Below are 15,669 nucleotides of genomic sequence, written 5' to 3' on the forward strand. Positions count from 1 at the left end.
GTGGAGCTGGGCTAGGTGGTGGGTCTGGTGACTCACCACCAGTTATTCTCCACAGACGCCTCTCAAGTAGGTTGGGGTGCAATACACGAGGGCTGTGGTATCAAGAACTGCAAGCTGTCATCCTGGCACTCGAGTAGTTTCTCGACTGCAGGGATTTGATGTCAGCGTCAGGGAGACAGCCCTGTTGTGTCAGCCTATGTCAACAGACAGGGTTGCCTAGACTTGCCCCTCCTTTGCAGGATAGCTGCCAGGCTGTGGCAGTAGGCTCACCCGCTGTTCTGCTCACTGAGAGCTATTCATGTGCCAAGGCCACTGAACATAGCAGCAGACATTATGTGAGGAGTCTGGCCCCTGAGAAGGAGAAACTCCGCTGCCAGCCTCAGCCATGCGAACAATGCGGTAGCCTTGTGGACTGTCCATTTGGGCTGCTACTCCTGTCGCTGGGGAGTGTTTATCTCCTGGTGTGTGGTCCACAAGTTGGACCCATATGAGGTTAAAGTGGAAACCATATGTGGCACCCTGAGTATTTTGAGCATTAAGAACAAGTCTCAGATGTGTTCCTTATGTGTTCGTGCCCACCCCCCATCATCTTTTTTTGCTATTTGTTGTGACAATAGTTTGCATCATAACACGGAGTGAAAAGCTCATTTGCTCCCACCTGATGTGATGTTAGGGCGATATTTAGTTTCGCCAGTAGGTGGCAGTGGCGGCTCAGCCAAACGGGTAACTGGCAAAATAATCACAAAAGTAACGCAGGCCAGTTATTACAATGGAAGCCGCCAGTAACACTGAATTGTTTTGCTGTGTTTCAGGTGAGAGCAATATACAAGAACTACATACATTTATGTAAAGTTGATGCTTATTTAACATGTTTGGAGTGTAATTCTTGTTTATATGGTGTTTAATGTGAGCGAATAAGGGAGTTGTTTCACGTTATCTGTGAGTAATGCGAATAACATTTGTGCGCTAGCTAAGTCATGTTAGCCTCCTGCATTAATCTCTGTAACCGTGTTGTTCCATCAGTAAGGTGAAAGGAAACTGTTATCTGGTTTCAGTTAAAGTTATAGGAAATAGACCAGCCAGTACATGTTATGTTGTCTATTGTTTACTGGTCATTTTCTCTGTGTGTTAAGGGCTGATTAATACATGGCCATTACACGTAATGCTACAAAAGTAACGCAGGCCAGTTATTACAATGGAAGCTGCCAGTAACACTGAATTGTTTTGCTGTGTTTCAGCGCAATAAATCTTCATGTGCACCTGAATGAACGTTGGGTTACTTAACGTAATCCCTGGTTCTTTGATAACAGAGTGAGGTGTTTCACTATGGGAATCGCCTCGGCGTGACCAACTATGGAAGCTCCAATGACACCACGTCTGTCTATGACAGACCTGTCGAGCCGTGCTCAGGGCTCCGCCCCCTCGTACTAACACGGCCGACCAGCTCCTCCTAACTCATTCCAAGCAGATTTCTTTCCGTGCCTAAGCAAGGAGGGAAGTGTTGGTGAAACACCTCACTCTGTTATCAAAGAACCAGGGATTACGTTAAGTAACCCAACGTTCTTTTTCTAACTTCGCTCGGTGTTTCACTATGGGAGATATGGCCCACTCCCGGATTGCGCCAGCTCCCGAAGCTACTCTCCAGTGCTACTCCAGGATCTCAGGTCGAACCTGAGGCACCAGAATCCAGCACCGTCTGAGCCAGGGATGACTGTGCAACATCCAGCCGATAAAACCGGACAAACGTGTGCGGCTTAGCCCAGCTTGCTGCCGCACAAATATCCTGGACTGATACACCTCTGAACAACGCCCAGGATGTGGCCACACCCCTAGTGGAGTGTGCTCGGAGTCCCGGGGGGGCCTGCAAGCCCTTACAGCTATAAGCCAGAGCTAAGGCCTCTACAATCCAATGAGCTAGTCTCTGGCGTGATACGGGCCTGCCCTTGTGAGGGGAGGCCCAGGAAACAAACAGCTGATCCGACTTCCTGAATCCAGCTGTTCTGTCAACATAAGTCCCCAAGGCCCGGACAGGGCACAAAGTGTTCAGCCTCTGCTCCCTCTCGGAAGAGAATGGAGGGGGGTGAAAAGCTAGGAGCTCTACTGTAGGGCACCTGTATGATGTTTCCAACACTTTAGGGACAAAGGCTGGGTTAGGCCTCAGGAGTGCTTTAGTGAGTCCCGGGGCCAACTGTAGACAAGAGGGGTGAATAGACAGAGCCTGTAATTCACTAACTCGCTTGGCTGTGGTTAGAGCCAACAGCAGAGTGGTTTTAAGAGAGAGAAACTTCAACCCCACTGCCCCAATAGGCTCAAAGGGGTGGTGGGAGAGGGCATCTAAAACGACTGACAGATCCCATAAAGGGACCAGTGGTCTAGAAACTGGGAGCGTTCGACGCGCTCCTCTCATGAAGCGACCTACAAGGGGGTGCTGCCCAGCAGGTTTATCACCAAGCCCCACGTGGCAGGCTGAAATAGCTGCTAAATAGACCTTTATAGTGGAAAAAGCTTTCCTTTTGTCCAGCAAGTCTTGAAGAAAACACAACAGCTCCACCACTGAACACTGAAAAGGGATAATCTGCTTTTCATGGCACCACTCTTCAAAAACACGCCATTTACTGCTGTAAATGGAACGGGTGGAGGAGGCTCTGGCATTCTGAATGGTTTTAATAACCTTCGGAGGCATGCCTGCTGCCTTCAAATTCCACCTTTCACGGGCCAGGCCCAGAGAGCAACCTGGTCTGGATGGGGATGGTATATCTCCCCCCGCGCCTGAGACAGAAGGTCCCTGCGGATGGGGAGTGGCCATGGCTCGTCCACCAGAAGCTGGATGATTTCTGCTATCCAGTGTTTGGATGGCCACCGTGGAGCTATTAAAATCAGAGACAGCCCCTGATCCCTCACTCTGATCAGTGTTGGGGAGATCAGGCTGAGGGGAGGGAAAGCATACAGCAGAGTTTTTGGCCAAGGATGGGCCAGCGCATCCACGCCCAGTGGCGCGTGTGCGTCTGACAGGGAGAAAAACAGGGGGCACTGTGTGTTTTCTCGCGAGGCGAAGAGATCTACGGCAGCCCGGCCGTATCTCTGCCAAATCTGCTCCACCACCTGTGGGTGAAGCCTCCATTCTCCGAACAGTGGATTTCCTCTGGACAGGAGGTCCGCCCCCCTGTTCAGAATTCCTGGCACGTGAGTTGCCCGAAGGGAGAGGAGCCGAGTGCTGCTCCACATAATTATTTCCCTGGCTAACCTGTGTAGCTGCCGGGAACGGGTGCCGCCCTGGCGGTTGATATAAGCAACTACAGTGGAGTTGTCTGTTTTCACTAAAACATGTTGACCCCGGAGATACGGCAGAAAATGCCGTAAGGCTAGGAGCACCGCGCGGAGCTCCAGCACATTTATGTGATTCAGAGTGAGTCTCTGTGACCAAACGCCATTCACTGCTCTGCCCATCATAGTTGCACCCCAACCTGACAGGGATGCATCTGTGGTCAGCGTCACCCTGGATGATACTGCCCCGAGCGGTACCCCCGCCGCGAGAGCTGTCGGGCTCCTCCAGGGCCGGAGAGCCGCAATACACGGCTGCGTTATTTTTACACCACGACTGAGATGTCGGCGAGGGCACAGCTGCAGAGAAGCGACCCACCGCTGAAAATCTCTCATCATAAGCAGCCCCAAGTGTACCACCGATATCACCGAGGCCATGAGGCCGAGGAGGCGGAGACAGAGTCGGAACCGCACGACTTTCCCCAGCTGAAAACGGGAAAGACAGTGAGTGAAGGATGCGATCCTCCGCTCTGAAAGTGCGATACGATAAGAGATGGAGTCTATTCTGAGCCCCAGATACTCTGTAAACTGTGCGGGTTCCAAGTGGCTCTTTTCCAGGTTGATAGTGAACCCAAGCTCCGTGAGGTGATTCACCACCACCTCGGAGTCTTTGATCGCCTGCTCGCGCGATCGTGAGCATATTAGATAATCGTCTATGTAAGAAAATATTCTGATGCTGCTGTTCCTTAACGGAGACAGCACTGCCTCCACACATTTGCTGAACACCCTCGGAGCTAAGGATAGCCCGAATGGGATAGTTTGAAACTCGTACGCTACGCTCTGATAAGCGAACCTGAGATATTTCCTGTGTGGAGGATAAATGGCGATGTGAAAATATGCGTCTGATAGGTCGATTGTAACAAACCAATCGCCTGTGTGAATTGAGCGACAAAGCGTCTTGTGTGTGAGCATTCTGAACGTGTACTTTCTCAAATGCTTGTTTAACACACGCAGATCCAGAATAGGACGGAGCGACGTTCCGTCCTTTTTCGGGATGAGGAAATAGCGGGAGTAAAAGCCCTGCTGAGCTTCTTCGCTCGGAACCGCTCCGATCGCCTGTTTGTGTAACAGGGAGGATATTTCCTCCTCCAGCACATTCGCTGAATCGCGACTGGCCACAGAAGCTAACACTCCGCCGAATCTCGGTGGTTTTGCCGCAAACTGTAGTCTGTAACCATGGGAAATGGTTGACAAGACCCAGGGATGAACTGCGCATGCGCGCCACCGCTCCAGCCGCTCTGCGAGCGGGCCTCTGAAGAAGCGGTAGCGTGACGTCACCCCTGTCTCCCGGAAGGAGTTGGGGCTCTCCCCCTCGGGAAGAGCGTGAGCTCCCCCCGCTGGGAACAAAGACAAATTGCAGTGATTTTCTTTTGTTTTTATTTTGAAACTGGGGGGACATTCTGCCCTTGGCAAACTGCCTGGCTGCAGAAATGCACGTTTTATTTCTTTTGTTACCCCCAAACCACAGTGAAGTGTCTGGTGACTCTGGGCAGTGCTTGGTGACACAGACAGAGTGTTTAGAAGTGTTTGGTGACACTGCGCCATTTGTCCACAAGTCTGTCCTCCCTGAACTGGAGGAGGAGACTGAGAGGGTGCTCCTGGTGAACTGGAAACTTCCGGAGACCCTGAACTTTGGAGTGATTTGGTTACCCCTTCTAACACCTTCCTTCTCTTTGGGGAAGAAAAGAGGGGTGACACAGAATGCTGCAGGTGTGCTAGGCTGACCGCTTCTTTTTCCCCGTGTGACGGCTTGTTCTTTGCAGCAACTGCTGCAAAGGAATGCTTGCCCCAAGGTCTTCGGTTCTCTACCTTGGCCTGGTGGGCACCCTGCTGGCCTCCTGCTCCTCTCTGCATTCTGACCCCACTCTGTCTCCCTCTCGCAGCTGCTGCTGTTGCTGCAAAGCCAGCTCTTGGCACCTGCTGGGGCTGAGAGTTAGGTTTTCTGGGTAAGCAGAGATTGAATGCTTCACCCTCCTGCTTTCTGCGGGTGCTTGTTTCTCTCATTCTCTCCAGGGCTGGGCCAAAGAGACCCTTGGTTGGGTCATAGGCTGCATCCATGACCTCAGCCTTCTGAGCATCACCCAGGCCTGACAGGTTTAGCCACAAGGCTCTCTCACCCGAGACTGCAAGGCCCATAACGCGACCACACCCTTGGACTGCTCCCCTGGAGGAGCGAAGAATGAGATCATTAACCACGCAGATTTCATCCCAGAGGGCTGGGTTCGGGGAACCCGAGTCAAGCTGACGGCCCATGTCTTCCAGAATTTCTGCCTGATATGCTGATAGCAGTGTGACTGCATTAAGCGAGCACACTGACTGTGCAGCATATTTGTATGTCCTTTGATAAATAGATGCCGTGAGGCGATCTATCTTGTTGGGCAAAGAAATGCTAGAAGAAGCTGAGATTGCCCTGCGGTTAGGGTGAAGGTGATACGCCACTGAAGGCTCCACTGCTGGGGGTTCAGTCAGCCCCAGTTCACCCATCCCCTGGATCTCAAGCTTAGAGCAGCCCTTGGTCGGAAGCTTGCTTTTAAAAGGGCTTGACCAATAGCGACTCATTTCTTTCATGCAGGCTGGGACTGCTGGCAGAAGCGGCTTTGATGGCGGCAAGGCTGGTGGGAGCCTCTTGCCGTCATACAAGTCACGTTCTGCCCCTTCGGCATCCTGGGCGGCTGGCCATGGGATGCCTAGCTTGGCAGCAGCCCGTTTACAGACCTCGTACAAATTGCTGTCCACCAGGGGTGCAACTTCAGCCCCACTCGGTGGCCTGGACTGCTGGGGAGGAAAGGTAGAGTCATCCTCCTGTTCCTCATCCATGTCCTCCAGGTCGAGGAGGTCGGAGTTGGCATCGCCCTCCGCGTCCTCGCCACCCGGCTCGCCCACGTTTTGATCGAGGAGGTCCTCGAACGATGGGGGCATGAGCGGGGACTCTTCTTCCATCATGTCCGCCCAGCTTGTGGAGGCTCGCGGATGACGGATATCGCTCGTAGCAGTAGCAGCCGACAGGCAGGGGTCCTGACTGTTCGTTACTGCTACTCTCAGCCTCCTTTCCAGGACTTTCTCTGGCATCAAAGCACAGTGTGGGCATCCCTGAGGGTCCGCCAGTGAAGCCTGAGCATGCTTGGCACCCATACAGACGATGCACATTGGATGAGGGTCCCTGCCCGAGATGGTGGCACCGCATGACGCGGGGCACGGGCGGGATGCAGCCTCTTTAGCCTTCGGCTCCGACCTTTTGGCGGGAGTAGGAGCCGTAGACATGGTTAGCGGAAAGGGGTGAGACTAGGCTACACCAGGCTCGTCTCGACACGTTAGCCCGTAAGTAGCTAGGACTAGCAGCGGGTGTTAAATCCGATCTAGTCGCGGCAGGAGTCAGCTCGTCGTGACACGTTGGCTGCACTCCGCTAGCCAATATCGTTAGCAACTTAATGCTAACCGAACCCTACGTCGACCAACAAGCTAATGCTAGTGAGACGCTAATGTGGTTCGTGGCCTGCTAACAAGTTAATGCTAGCCGGACACTGAACGAACAGCTCGCCGTAACGCGTTAGCCCGAGTCACACAACGTCGGCTACCTCGCTAACTAAAACCAGGAACCGCTGGGACAGCTCGCCTGACGCGGTTGCTGTTCCACAGTGCAACTCTAAGTACACTTCTTTCGAAGGACTTACTCAGCACGATCCAAACTGGAACCGGAAAAACTGCGTTCGGCGACGTACTCCTACACGGGACGCCTGAGAACTGTTAAGCAGCTAATCAAGTTAGCCTGGATGCGCTGAGGGAGCTCAAAGTAGTTTCTCACGGGAAGAAAGCGAGAATGAGTTAGGAGGAGCTGGTCGGCCGTGTTAGTACGAGGGGGCGGAGCCCTGAGCACGGCTCGACAGGTCTGTCATAGACAGACGTGGTGTCATTGGAGCTTCCGTAGTTGGTCACGCTGAGGCGATTCCCATAGTGAAACACCGAGCGAAGTTAGAAAAAGAACCCTGTCATCCTTCAGTGTGTAACACATACATGGTGGCAGTGATCAAAGACCATTCACTTTGGTCATTCAGCACTTAGTGAGGCTTACTCCTTTTAAATATATTGGTTCCTGAGGGGTGTCCAGCAACTTATTCTCAGGCCAGGATCCCCGGTTCCCCTCTGGGACCTGGACCTTATCATTGGCGCCATTCAGTGGTCTCCTTTTGAAGCACTGTAGGTCACTGACCTGAAATGATTGTCCTTGCGGCTGCACCTCATTGTTTTGTAATTTTATTTAATTTAACATAGAAAGAAAGCATGTCTTATTTTCTGTACTTGATATTTAAATAAATTGACTGCATCTGCGTTTAGAAAATTATCCATGAAACTAACCATACCTATGAATGCTATCCAGAATTGCATTCACAGGCTACTTTGCCTTGTTTAGTAAATTTGGCTCCTAATGTCCTTGTTTCACTTACATTATATTGTCAAAAGTATTCACGCACTTGTCCAAGTCATTGAATACAAGTGCTCCGATCACTTCCATGCCCACAGTTTTATAAATTCAAGCATCTGGGCATGCAGACTATTTCCACAAACATTGGTGGTTGCTCTCAGGACCTCAGTTAATTCCAGTGTGGTACTATGGCCAGATGCAACCTGTTCAACAATCATGAAATTTCCTTTTTTCTAAAATATTCCATACTCAATGTTAGAAGTGTTATAACAAAGTGTAAGCAATTGGGAACCACAGCAATTCAGTCATGAAGTGGTAGGCCAAGTAAAATCACAGAGCGGGTTCAGCAGATCCTGAGGCACATAACGCACAGAGGTCTCCAGCTTTCTGCAGAGTCAATCACTACAGCTTTCAAAATTCATGTGGCCTACAAATTAGTTTAAGAACAGTGTGTAGAGAATTTCATGGGACAGGATTCCAAAGCTCAAAAGCTAACATCACAAATGCCCATTTGGAAGAATGAACAAAAATTCCCATAACACACACCCAGACATCATGGAAAGCCTTTCCAGAAGAGCCGAAGCTGTTATAACATCATATTATAACTGTTATAATATGATGTCGCACTGGGTGGGGCGACATCATATTAAGCCCTATGGATTTGGAAGGGATTGCATGTGAAGGCAGTTGAGTGAATACTGTTAGCCAGAGGTGGGACCAAGTCATTGTTTTGCAAGTCTCAAGTAAGTCTCAAGTCTTTATCCTCAAGTCTCAAGTCAAGTCTCAAGTAATGTCAGGCAAGTCAGAGTCGAGTCTCAAGTCACTGGTGTAAAAGTCCGAGTAAAGTCACAAGTCTGAAATTTTGAATTTCAAGTCCTTTCGAGTCTTTAAAAAAAAAAAAACGAAAGAAGAATGTTGCAGTTATATGCTAAATGTAAATATTAGACCATGTAATTTTTAAATCTGTGTTTTTCTCAACACATGACAAAATAGTGAACTTAGAAAATATACACAAATTGTGAAATTGCACCTCTTTAAAATGCAGCTCAATTAAACCTAGCTCCAAGAATAATTTTCACCGACAGTTCTGAGATAAGCTGCATGCTATTCTTGGATGCGGTTGTAGGACCGGCTTTAAAATCGCATGACAAAAATATCATACATATTAAAAAAAACTGCATCACCAACGTAGCCTGGACAACATTTGCTAGTTAGATGAAGTCAGCTATCTCATTGTAGCATATGCATATTTACAATTATATGGTTCTTGGAGTGAGTGCATACACTCATGAAGTTTAGTAACTTCAGGTCACTGCAACAAGCCCAGGTACAGTTTACCGCCGGATGGGTACAGGACCTTGAAATGCACCGTGTAGAACGAAAGACCATCGTACGTATCATAAGTTTACCAGTCTCACAAATCGTCTTCATAAATACACATTCGTTAACCGTTTATTAATAGGACCTTTGAGCTCAATGGTAATTAATTACTAGTGGAAATAATTTCTGGTACGCATTACAGAAATGTAGCAGTGACAATAATACTGTATGCTGTAATCGCACTGGGCAATTGGTGATACAAAAACCTGTTTTACCCTGTGAATAAAAGTATATGTTTTTGTCAATGTACCATGGTAATAACAGAAGCGAAACGCAATATTGTATCAGGACAATTCACTATTTATGCACAATAAACAAAGGAGCATAGCGCGACAATTTCTGTTCAGCGCCAGACTTGCTTGTAACCTATATCACTAATTATGTTATGAAAATGACGCATTAACTACAACAGAAGACTTGCCTTTGTGGAAATGCTTGGAGCAGACTAACCTGTGAGCTGGAGTGTTCTGGGACGTTATATTTGGTCTTTGAATGGCTGCAATCCAGGCCATCCGTCGCCTGTTTGTCACTTCGGAAACATGGCTCGAACAATTTCTCTTCAACGACGTAATCCGATAACAACCGATCTCTTTACCCGTCGGCTTCCCGTGGCTGTCATGCGACCGGCTATTGCCGTTAATAATACAACAGCTTCTTGACATTTTTGTGTTTCTTTTTATCGCTGTGTGACTGATTTCAATTGAAAGCCTGCGCACGCTAGTACCTCTTGCCACGAGTTCCCAGAATCCTTTGCGGTTTTACCCCTGAATGACGTCACATTTTCAATCTCTATATAATATGCATGTTAAATTTTATATTTGGGGTGAAATATCAAGTCTTTTCAAGTAAACCGGTTCAAGTCCAATTCAAGTCCCAGGTCATTGGTGTAAAAGTCCAAGTCAAGTCACAAGTCTTAGAACATTTTTTCAAGTCAAGTCTAAAGTCATAAAATTAATGACTCGAGTCTGACTCGAGTCCAAGTCATGTGACTCGAGTCCACACCTCTGCTGTTAGCACTATAGTGTATTTGGTATATCCAGATGAATATCTTATAATTAAGCAAGTTTAAGGCTAGAATACAGGAAGGAATAGGACTCTGTGTGTATTTAGTTTATTTTGTTTAAAATGTAATTCAGTTTTAGTCAACGACATAGCACAAGATTATAGTAGACTGAATCTAAAGTTGATTCAGTTGACTAAAACATAAAGTGTAAAAGTTTGTTAAGACAATTGCTCCACACGGTTTACAAAGATCTGAGGCAGAAGAGAAGGAAAGTCACCAACTAATCACAAATCACGAATTATGAAGCACAAGTCCACAGGAGCTGTGAGAACACTGACGTTAGTGTAGTAGTGTAGTGTACAGTAGTACAATCATCCAGCGACGAGAGGATCTGTGTTCCAGCCTCAAATAGTGCTCCCGGTGATGACAGGTGATTGTTGTCAGGTGTGTGTGTGGGCCAAGGGCGGGAGCCCACAGTGAGCTCCGCCCAGGCAGAGAGGGAGAGAACAGAAACAGCAAATGTAGCCTTGTGGGGCCGACCGGGCAGGCACGGAGACCATGACACCTCCAAAGCAGAGATATTTTGTTATGTTTCCATGGGCCCCCCACCCCATAACCACACAAATGCCTTCAAATGTCACTTTACTGCACAAAGACATTGCTTCTGATTGGATCACTTCCAAAAAAAACCCCAAGTTACTACGCTTGAGGTGCTTGTCTTAATTTTTTTTGTTATACTAGAAAACCAAAATATTTGAGGAAAGGTTTGAAACCATGACTATAGATTAGAGAGTTTTAATGAAGCACACAAACCACGGACTCACCACACGTTTTGAAAGTGCCCACTGTTTTTCTGAATAATAACCTTTATTGAAGATGTTTGTGAAGTAGATCAATAAATACTTTATATACAATTAATCAAAAAATAGGTTATCATCAAAGTAGTTTGCAAGGGTACATGTTATCATAGGACAATATTGTATACATTGTATGTTGAATGACAACAAAAGTCTGAATTTAACTTAGTTTGTAACTGAACCAAGGATAAATCAGTCCTGTCTTTCATTCTGCATAATGCATATGAATGTAGGGTCAATACCATCATTTCATAAAGTCAAATCAAATCGCAATGATCCCTATAGTGCTGGATCTTGACAGAGTATAATAATGTCATTTTAATGTAAATTAATTAGTAAGAAATCAATGTTCAATAATTTCTTTAAATAGCAGGGACCTGCAGAGAGGTTTAAAGGGGCGGGTGCTCAAAGTTAAAAAGGGGCACATTGAACCAGGCTGAATAACAACAACACACATTCATCAAGAATCTAATATGGGAAGGGCAGGGCTGTGTTGATCTGAGACTGTAGACATTAAAAAGTCCACAGGAGAGATGGTAGCTGATTAAACAAGTGTCATGAGATAATAACAAAATGCAAAGATTGGTGACAGCGCTTGGAACCATAAGGCAACGAAAAACTGTGACATAAACTCGGCTCTGCCATGTCTGGACAATGTTATATCATGAGTAATATTTTTTTAAATCCAGCTAAATAAAACACACACATGCACACACAGTGACATTTTAGACCTTCTTCAGAATACTGTATATACTATGGGCATCCTTACATTATTATTCATTACTAGAGCTACAATAATAAAGCAATGAGGAGGGGGAAGTAATAAATATGAAATAATGTATTTATGATGATTCCATTTGTTTCACTATCCACTCTGTGCAGGGCAAAGCTTATTACATTTTTAAACTGTAGAGATTACAATCATTTTACTGCTGTAAAATCCAACTTTTGTCTTATTTAAAATATAAATCTAATATAATCTGCTTCTTAATGTATGTTCTTTAAAATACAGCGTGTGTTTTTAATATATTATAATTATAATAATTATTATGTGGACATGCATATTAGATCGTTTTTTAGTGAAATATAATCCCTCCAGAAAGGCAGGAAATGCCCAGAAACTTACTTTAAAACTAAATATGTTCCCTAAAACGGTGACAGAGCTACAGACCCATGACAGCCTTACACAGGTAGCCAGCAGCTGTGACCAGCACTACTTGTGCAGTTGATAAAAGGACAGGTAATGTTTGTCACGCTGTTGCACACACAGCACGCTCGTTTGTTTCAGTTCGTCAAATTGCCACAAGACAACTTACCAACGTGTACGTAATAAGCTAATACTCCTGTGTGCTACACACTACAGTGTACGCTGTACACCTACTTACTGGTTTTGTCGCATCAGTCTGTGTCTCTGAGTTAACTTGTGTTTCTCCTACAGCTCCGGACCGCAAAAAATGCGCGTGCTCTTTGTGAGCTCGTTCCCGGCTCGTAACCAGCGCGTTCTGCCGTCGAGGGCGATCATTGGTTAAATGTGATCATGTGACTGATGCAAGTCAGATCCTTTTATTTAGCAAAACTATGATTAATAGTTAAATATTATTGTTGAGGGGCACAGACAGGACTCCGCACGCACACACACATAAAAAAATAAAAAAATAAATAAAAAAAATTTAAAAGTTGCCTCAACAAAAGGGCACTTTGGGCACTCATCAGGAAAGGGGCGGGTGCTCAAGCCCCTCTAGCCCCCCCCCTCTGCACGTCCCTGTTAAATAGTAGCGTTAGCTAAGTGAAATGAAAAAACCAAAACACTACTGAGCTATAGCTTGGAATTAGCTTAGCTTAGCATATTGGAATCAGGGGAAAACAGCTAGTGTGGCACTTAGAAAAATTAAAAAACACAGACTGAATAAAAACAAAAGTGGCATGAGAGCTCTCATGAAAAAGAAGCAAAACTTTTAGGAAAAGGTCCTGTTGCCTTGCACTAATGTTGGACTGGACCCTGTCTCCGTTCAGTTTCTACACAGGCTAACAATAAATCAACTGGTGAACAATGATGCTAGTATTTTACCAGGCTTCATAAAATGCAATTCCAATAAGTCTGGGAGAATGCTAAATCTCTGAGCGTCTGTAATAAAGTAAAGGCAATCCAAATTAAAATTCTACACAGAGCTCACATATCACCTTCTCCACGCCATAAATACAATTCTGACCTTTCTCCGCTGTGCCCTAAATGAAAAATAGAGGTGGGCAACCCCACGCACTGTCTATGCACCTGCTGCAAAACACAACAATTTTGGTGTGTCAATGCAACCCATTGTGCATGTTACTTGGAGTGGCAAACGACAAAATCAGGGGGAAGTTTGGAAAGCAGCTCTACGCACTGTTAACATTCTGTGCTAGGAAATGTGTCCACGGCCCCATCTAAGACTCAGTGGCACCGGACAGTATTGGAATATGTATATGTGTCACTAGATTTCTTAACATGCAAGTTACATAGTTGGGACAAAAAGTTTAATAAAATATGGGACCCATTTATGGCGTATGCCAGTTTGGATATTTCTGCTATTTTCTCACGGGCCCTGGTACAATGCAAGCAAATCACTGCTGTTTTACATATGTGTATTGTTAATTGTATCTCATAATCAAAGTGTCTGGAATTTCCATTTATTTATTTGTATTCTTGAGCCGGGTTGTTTGTTTTGCTTGGTTTTGGCTAGTTTGTTTTGTCCTGTTATGTTGGTTTTGTTTAATGATGGTGTCAGTATAAAGCTTAAAACTCAACAAATACATGGAAGGAAAAACAATTATAGCATACTAAGTGCAAAAAAAAAAAAAAAATGCAATTCCAATGAAGGCCACTGGATGCTAGATACAAAACCATTCTTGGCCGCAGCTGACGAATGTTCAAATAGCACAGAATCTTCTTAAAGATGGAAAATAAATACTTTATCAATTACTAAATAACATTACTAAAAGTATACTGGTTGTTATGTTGGAAATTATTGCTTCATTATTGCAAACCAATAAGTTTTGAATGTAATACCATGTTACATACAAATTTACTGGCTCATTAATCTGCTAGCATTTGATAGCTAAAGCAGCTGGAGACACAACAGACAACTTATCATTCACCTTATACTATTTTAAAATCTGCCCAAAGTCCACCATCTGAGGTGCACGTGTAATTGGTGCACTGTAATATAAAATTCACTCATAGCCTTGCACTCACTGTCCAATGACAAAGTTTACATTAGCAATAAGCTATAACAGCGTTTAATTATTTTCTTCAGTTTTTCAAAGAATTCAGAGAATGAAAAGTTTAAGAAATCCACAAAACTATAAAAGGGGCTTTAATATTTTTTTCCAGCTTGAGTCATTGTTATCAGATGTAGTTTGTTTTTAAATGGAGCTTTGGAGTTTTGGTTTATCTTCGAGCTCTAGCTGTTTCCCCCTGCTTTCAGTTTTTATGCTAATCTAAGCAAATTATATATTGCATTGATCACTGTGCTGAACATACAGACATGAGAACATCACCCTTTTAGAGAGACAAATATTCCTTCAAAGGTCTTTTATTTAAGACATTTTATTTGTCAAAGAACAGATTCAAGCAACAACAGTTTGGGGATAATCAGATAATTGTTTATACTGTTGCTTTTTTCTAACATTAAAGTGTAAAATCTTAATATACCAATGTACCGCATCCCAACAATCCGTAAGCATTGTTCCTTTAATGGTGCTAGACGACAATGTGTATAATGTACAAAACACAGCCTAACACCTGTGGTTATATGCACTTAATGGCATTGCTTTGCATTGATCCCTCTGCTTTCTGAGATGTTACTTTGCACCGAAAGTTCTCAGGATGTGAGCACAGCGTTAAAAACTGTACAAACTGCTGCTGGACGGTAACTGTTGAAGAACTAGAAAAATATTCTGGTGGCTCAGCTTTTCCAGGGGTGCTGTGGTGGCCTCTGCCAGGTAAATAAAGAAAAGTTCATATTCAGTGTAGAGAAACCAGGGTGGAGGTGTCAAGCGAGTTACCAAAGGAATAAGTGTGGGGGATGTTGAAAAGGCCAGCAGGCGTCTTATCTGTCCATTAAACACACACATACATTGGAGTCTTCAGATAGAAACCTCGTATTCTCTGGATTCCTGTGAAGACATTGCACGAGTTTGGTCAGCACTCAAAGCAGTCAGAAAACTAAACCAGTGTACACTTTAAAATGGCAGGACAGCATGTTACACAAACATGATGGACAACAATGGAAACAATTATAGTTTTTAAATTATTAATAAAAAAAAACAATAAATGAGCAGAGGAACTTTAAAAATGCAGATAATTTTATAGAGATGCACTACACCAGTGGTCCCCAACCCCCGGGCCTCGGACCGGTACCGGTCCGTGAGTCGTTTGGTACCGGGTCGCGAGAGTTGAGGCTCAGGTGTGAAATGTGTGGTTTTCAGGGTTTTTATGGGTTTTCAGCGTTATTTTGTTATCGTTTTTATCGTTAACTCGGTTTTCCTGGGTCTTTTCACGTGTGTTATGAATAAATCTTCTTTTTTTCAGTACCGGTACTAGTTTTATTTTGTTGTATTTATCCGCGACACCTTAAAGGCCGCTGCACTACATGGAACAAAATAATACTCATCAACTCTTCTCTGTAACAGAGTCTGAGCTTGGTTCACCC

General features: G+C 45.2%; 2 protein-coding genes across 3 annotated transcripts in view; both read right to left on the bottom strand.

Annotated features, from left to right (window-relative positions):
- Positions 1-2,694: 2,694 nt before the first annotated feature.
- LOC143412527 (uncharacterized) lies at positions 2,695-6,582 on the bottom strand. Its single transcript, XM_076873572.1, has one exon. It carries the CDS (start codon positions 6,580-6,582, stop codon positions 2,695-2,697), a length of 3,888 nt encoding a protein of 1,295 aa, XP_076729687.1.
- A 4,395-nt stretch (positions 6,583-10,977) lies between these two features.
- The window catches only part of sez6b (seizure related 6 homolog b), a 236,781-nt gene continuing 232,089 nt past the window's right edge, over positions 10,978-15,669 (bottom strand). For both annotated transcript variants that reach the window (XM_076892128.1, XM_076892127.1), the window contains one exon: positions 10,978-15,133. In XM_076892128.1, coding sequence (XP_076748243.1) covers positions 15,104-15,133 — 30 coding nt within the window. In that variant the 3' untranslated portion in view covers positions 10,978-15,103. The remainder of the gene's footprint in view (positions 15,134-15,669) is intronic.

Source organism: Maylandia zebra, linkage group LG14 (genome assembly GCF_041146795.1).
Source record: "Maylandia zebra isolate NMK-2024a linkage group LG14, Mzebra_GT3a, whole genome shotgun sequence".
Lineage (NCBI taxonomy): Eukaryota > Metazoa > Chordata > Actinopteri > Cichliformes > Cichlidae > Maylandia > Maylandia zebra.

Bases quoted from the DNA above. Each gene is read 5' to 3' on its own strand.
- LOC143412527 (XM_076873572.1), bottom strand. From the start codon at position 6,582: ATGTCTACGGCTCCTACTCCCGCCAAAAGGTCGGAGCCGAAGGCTAAA.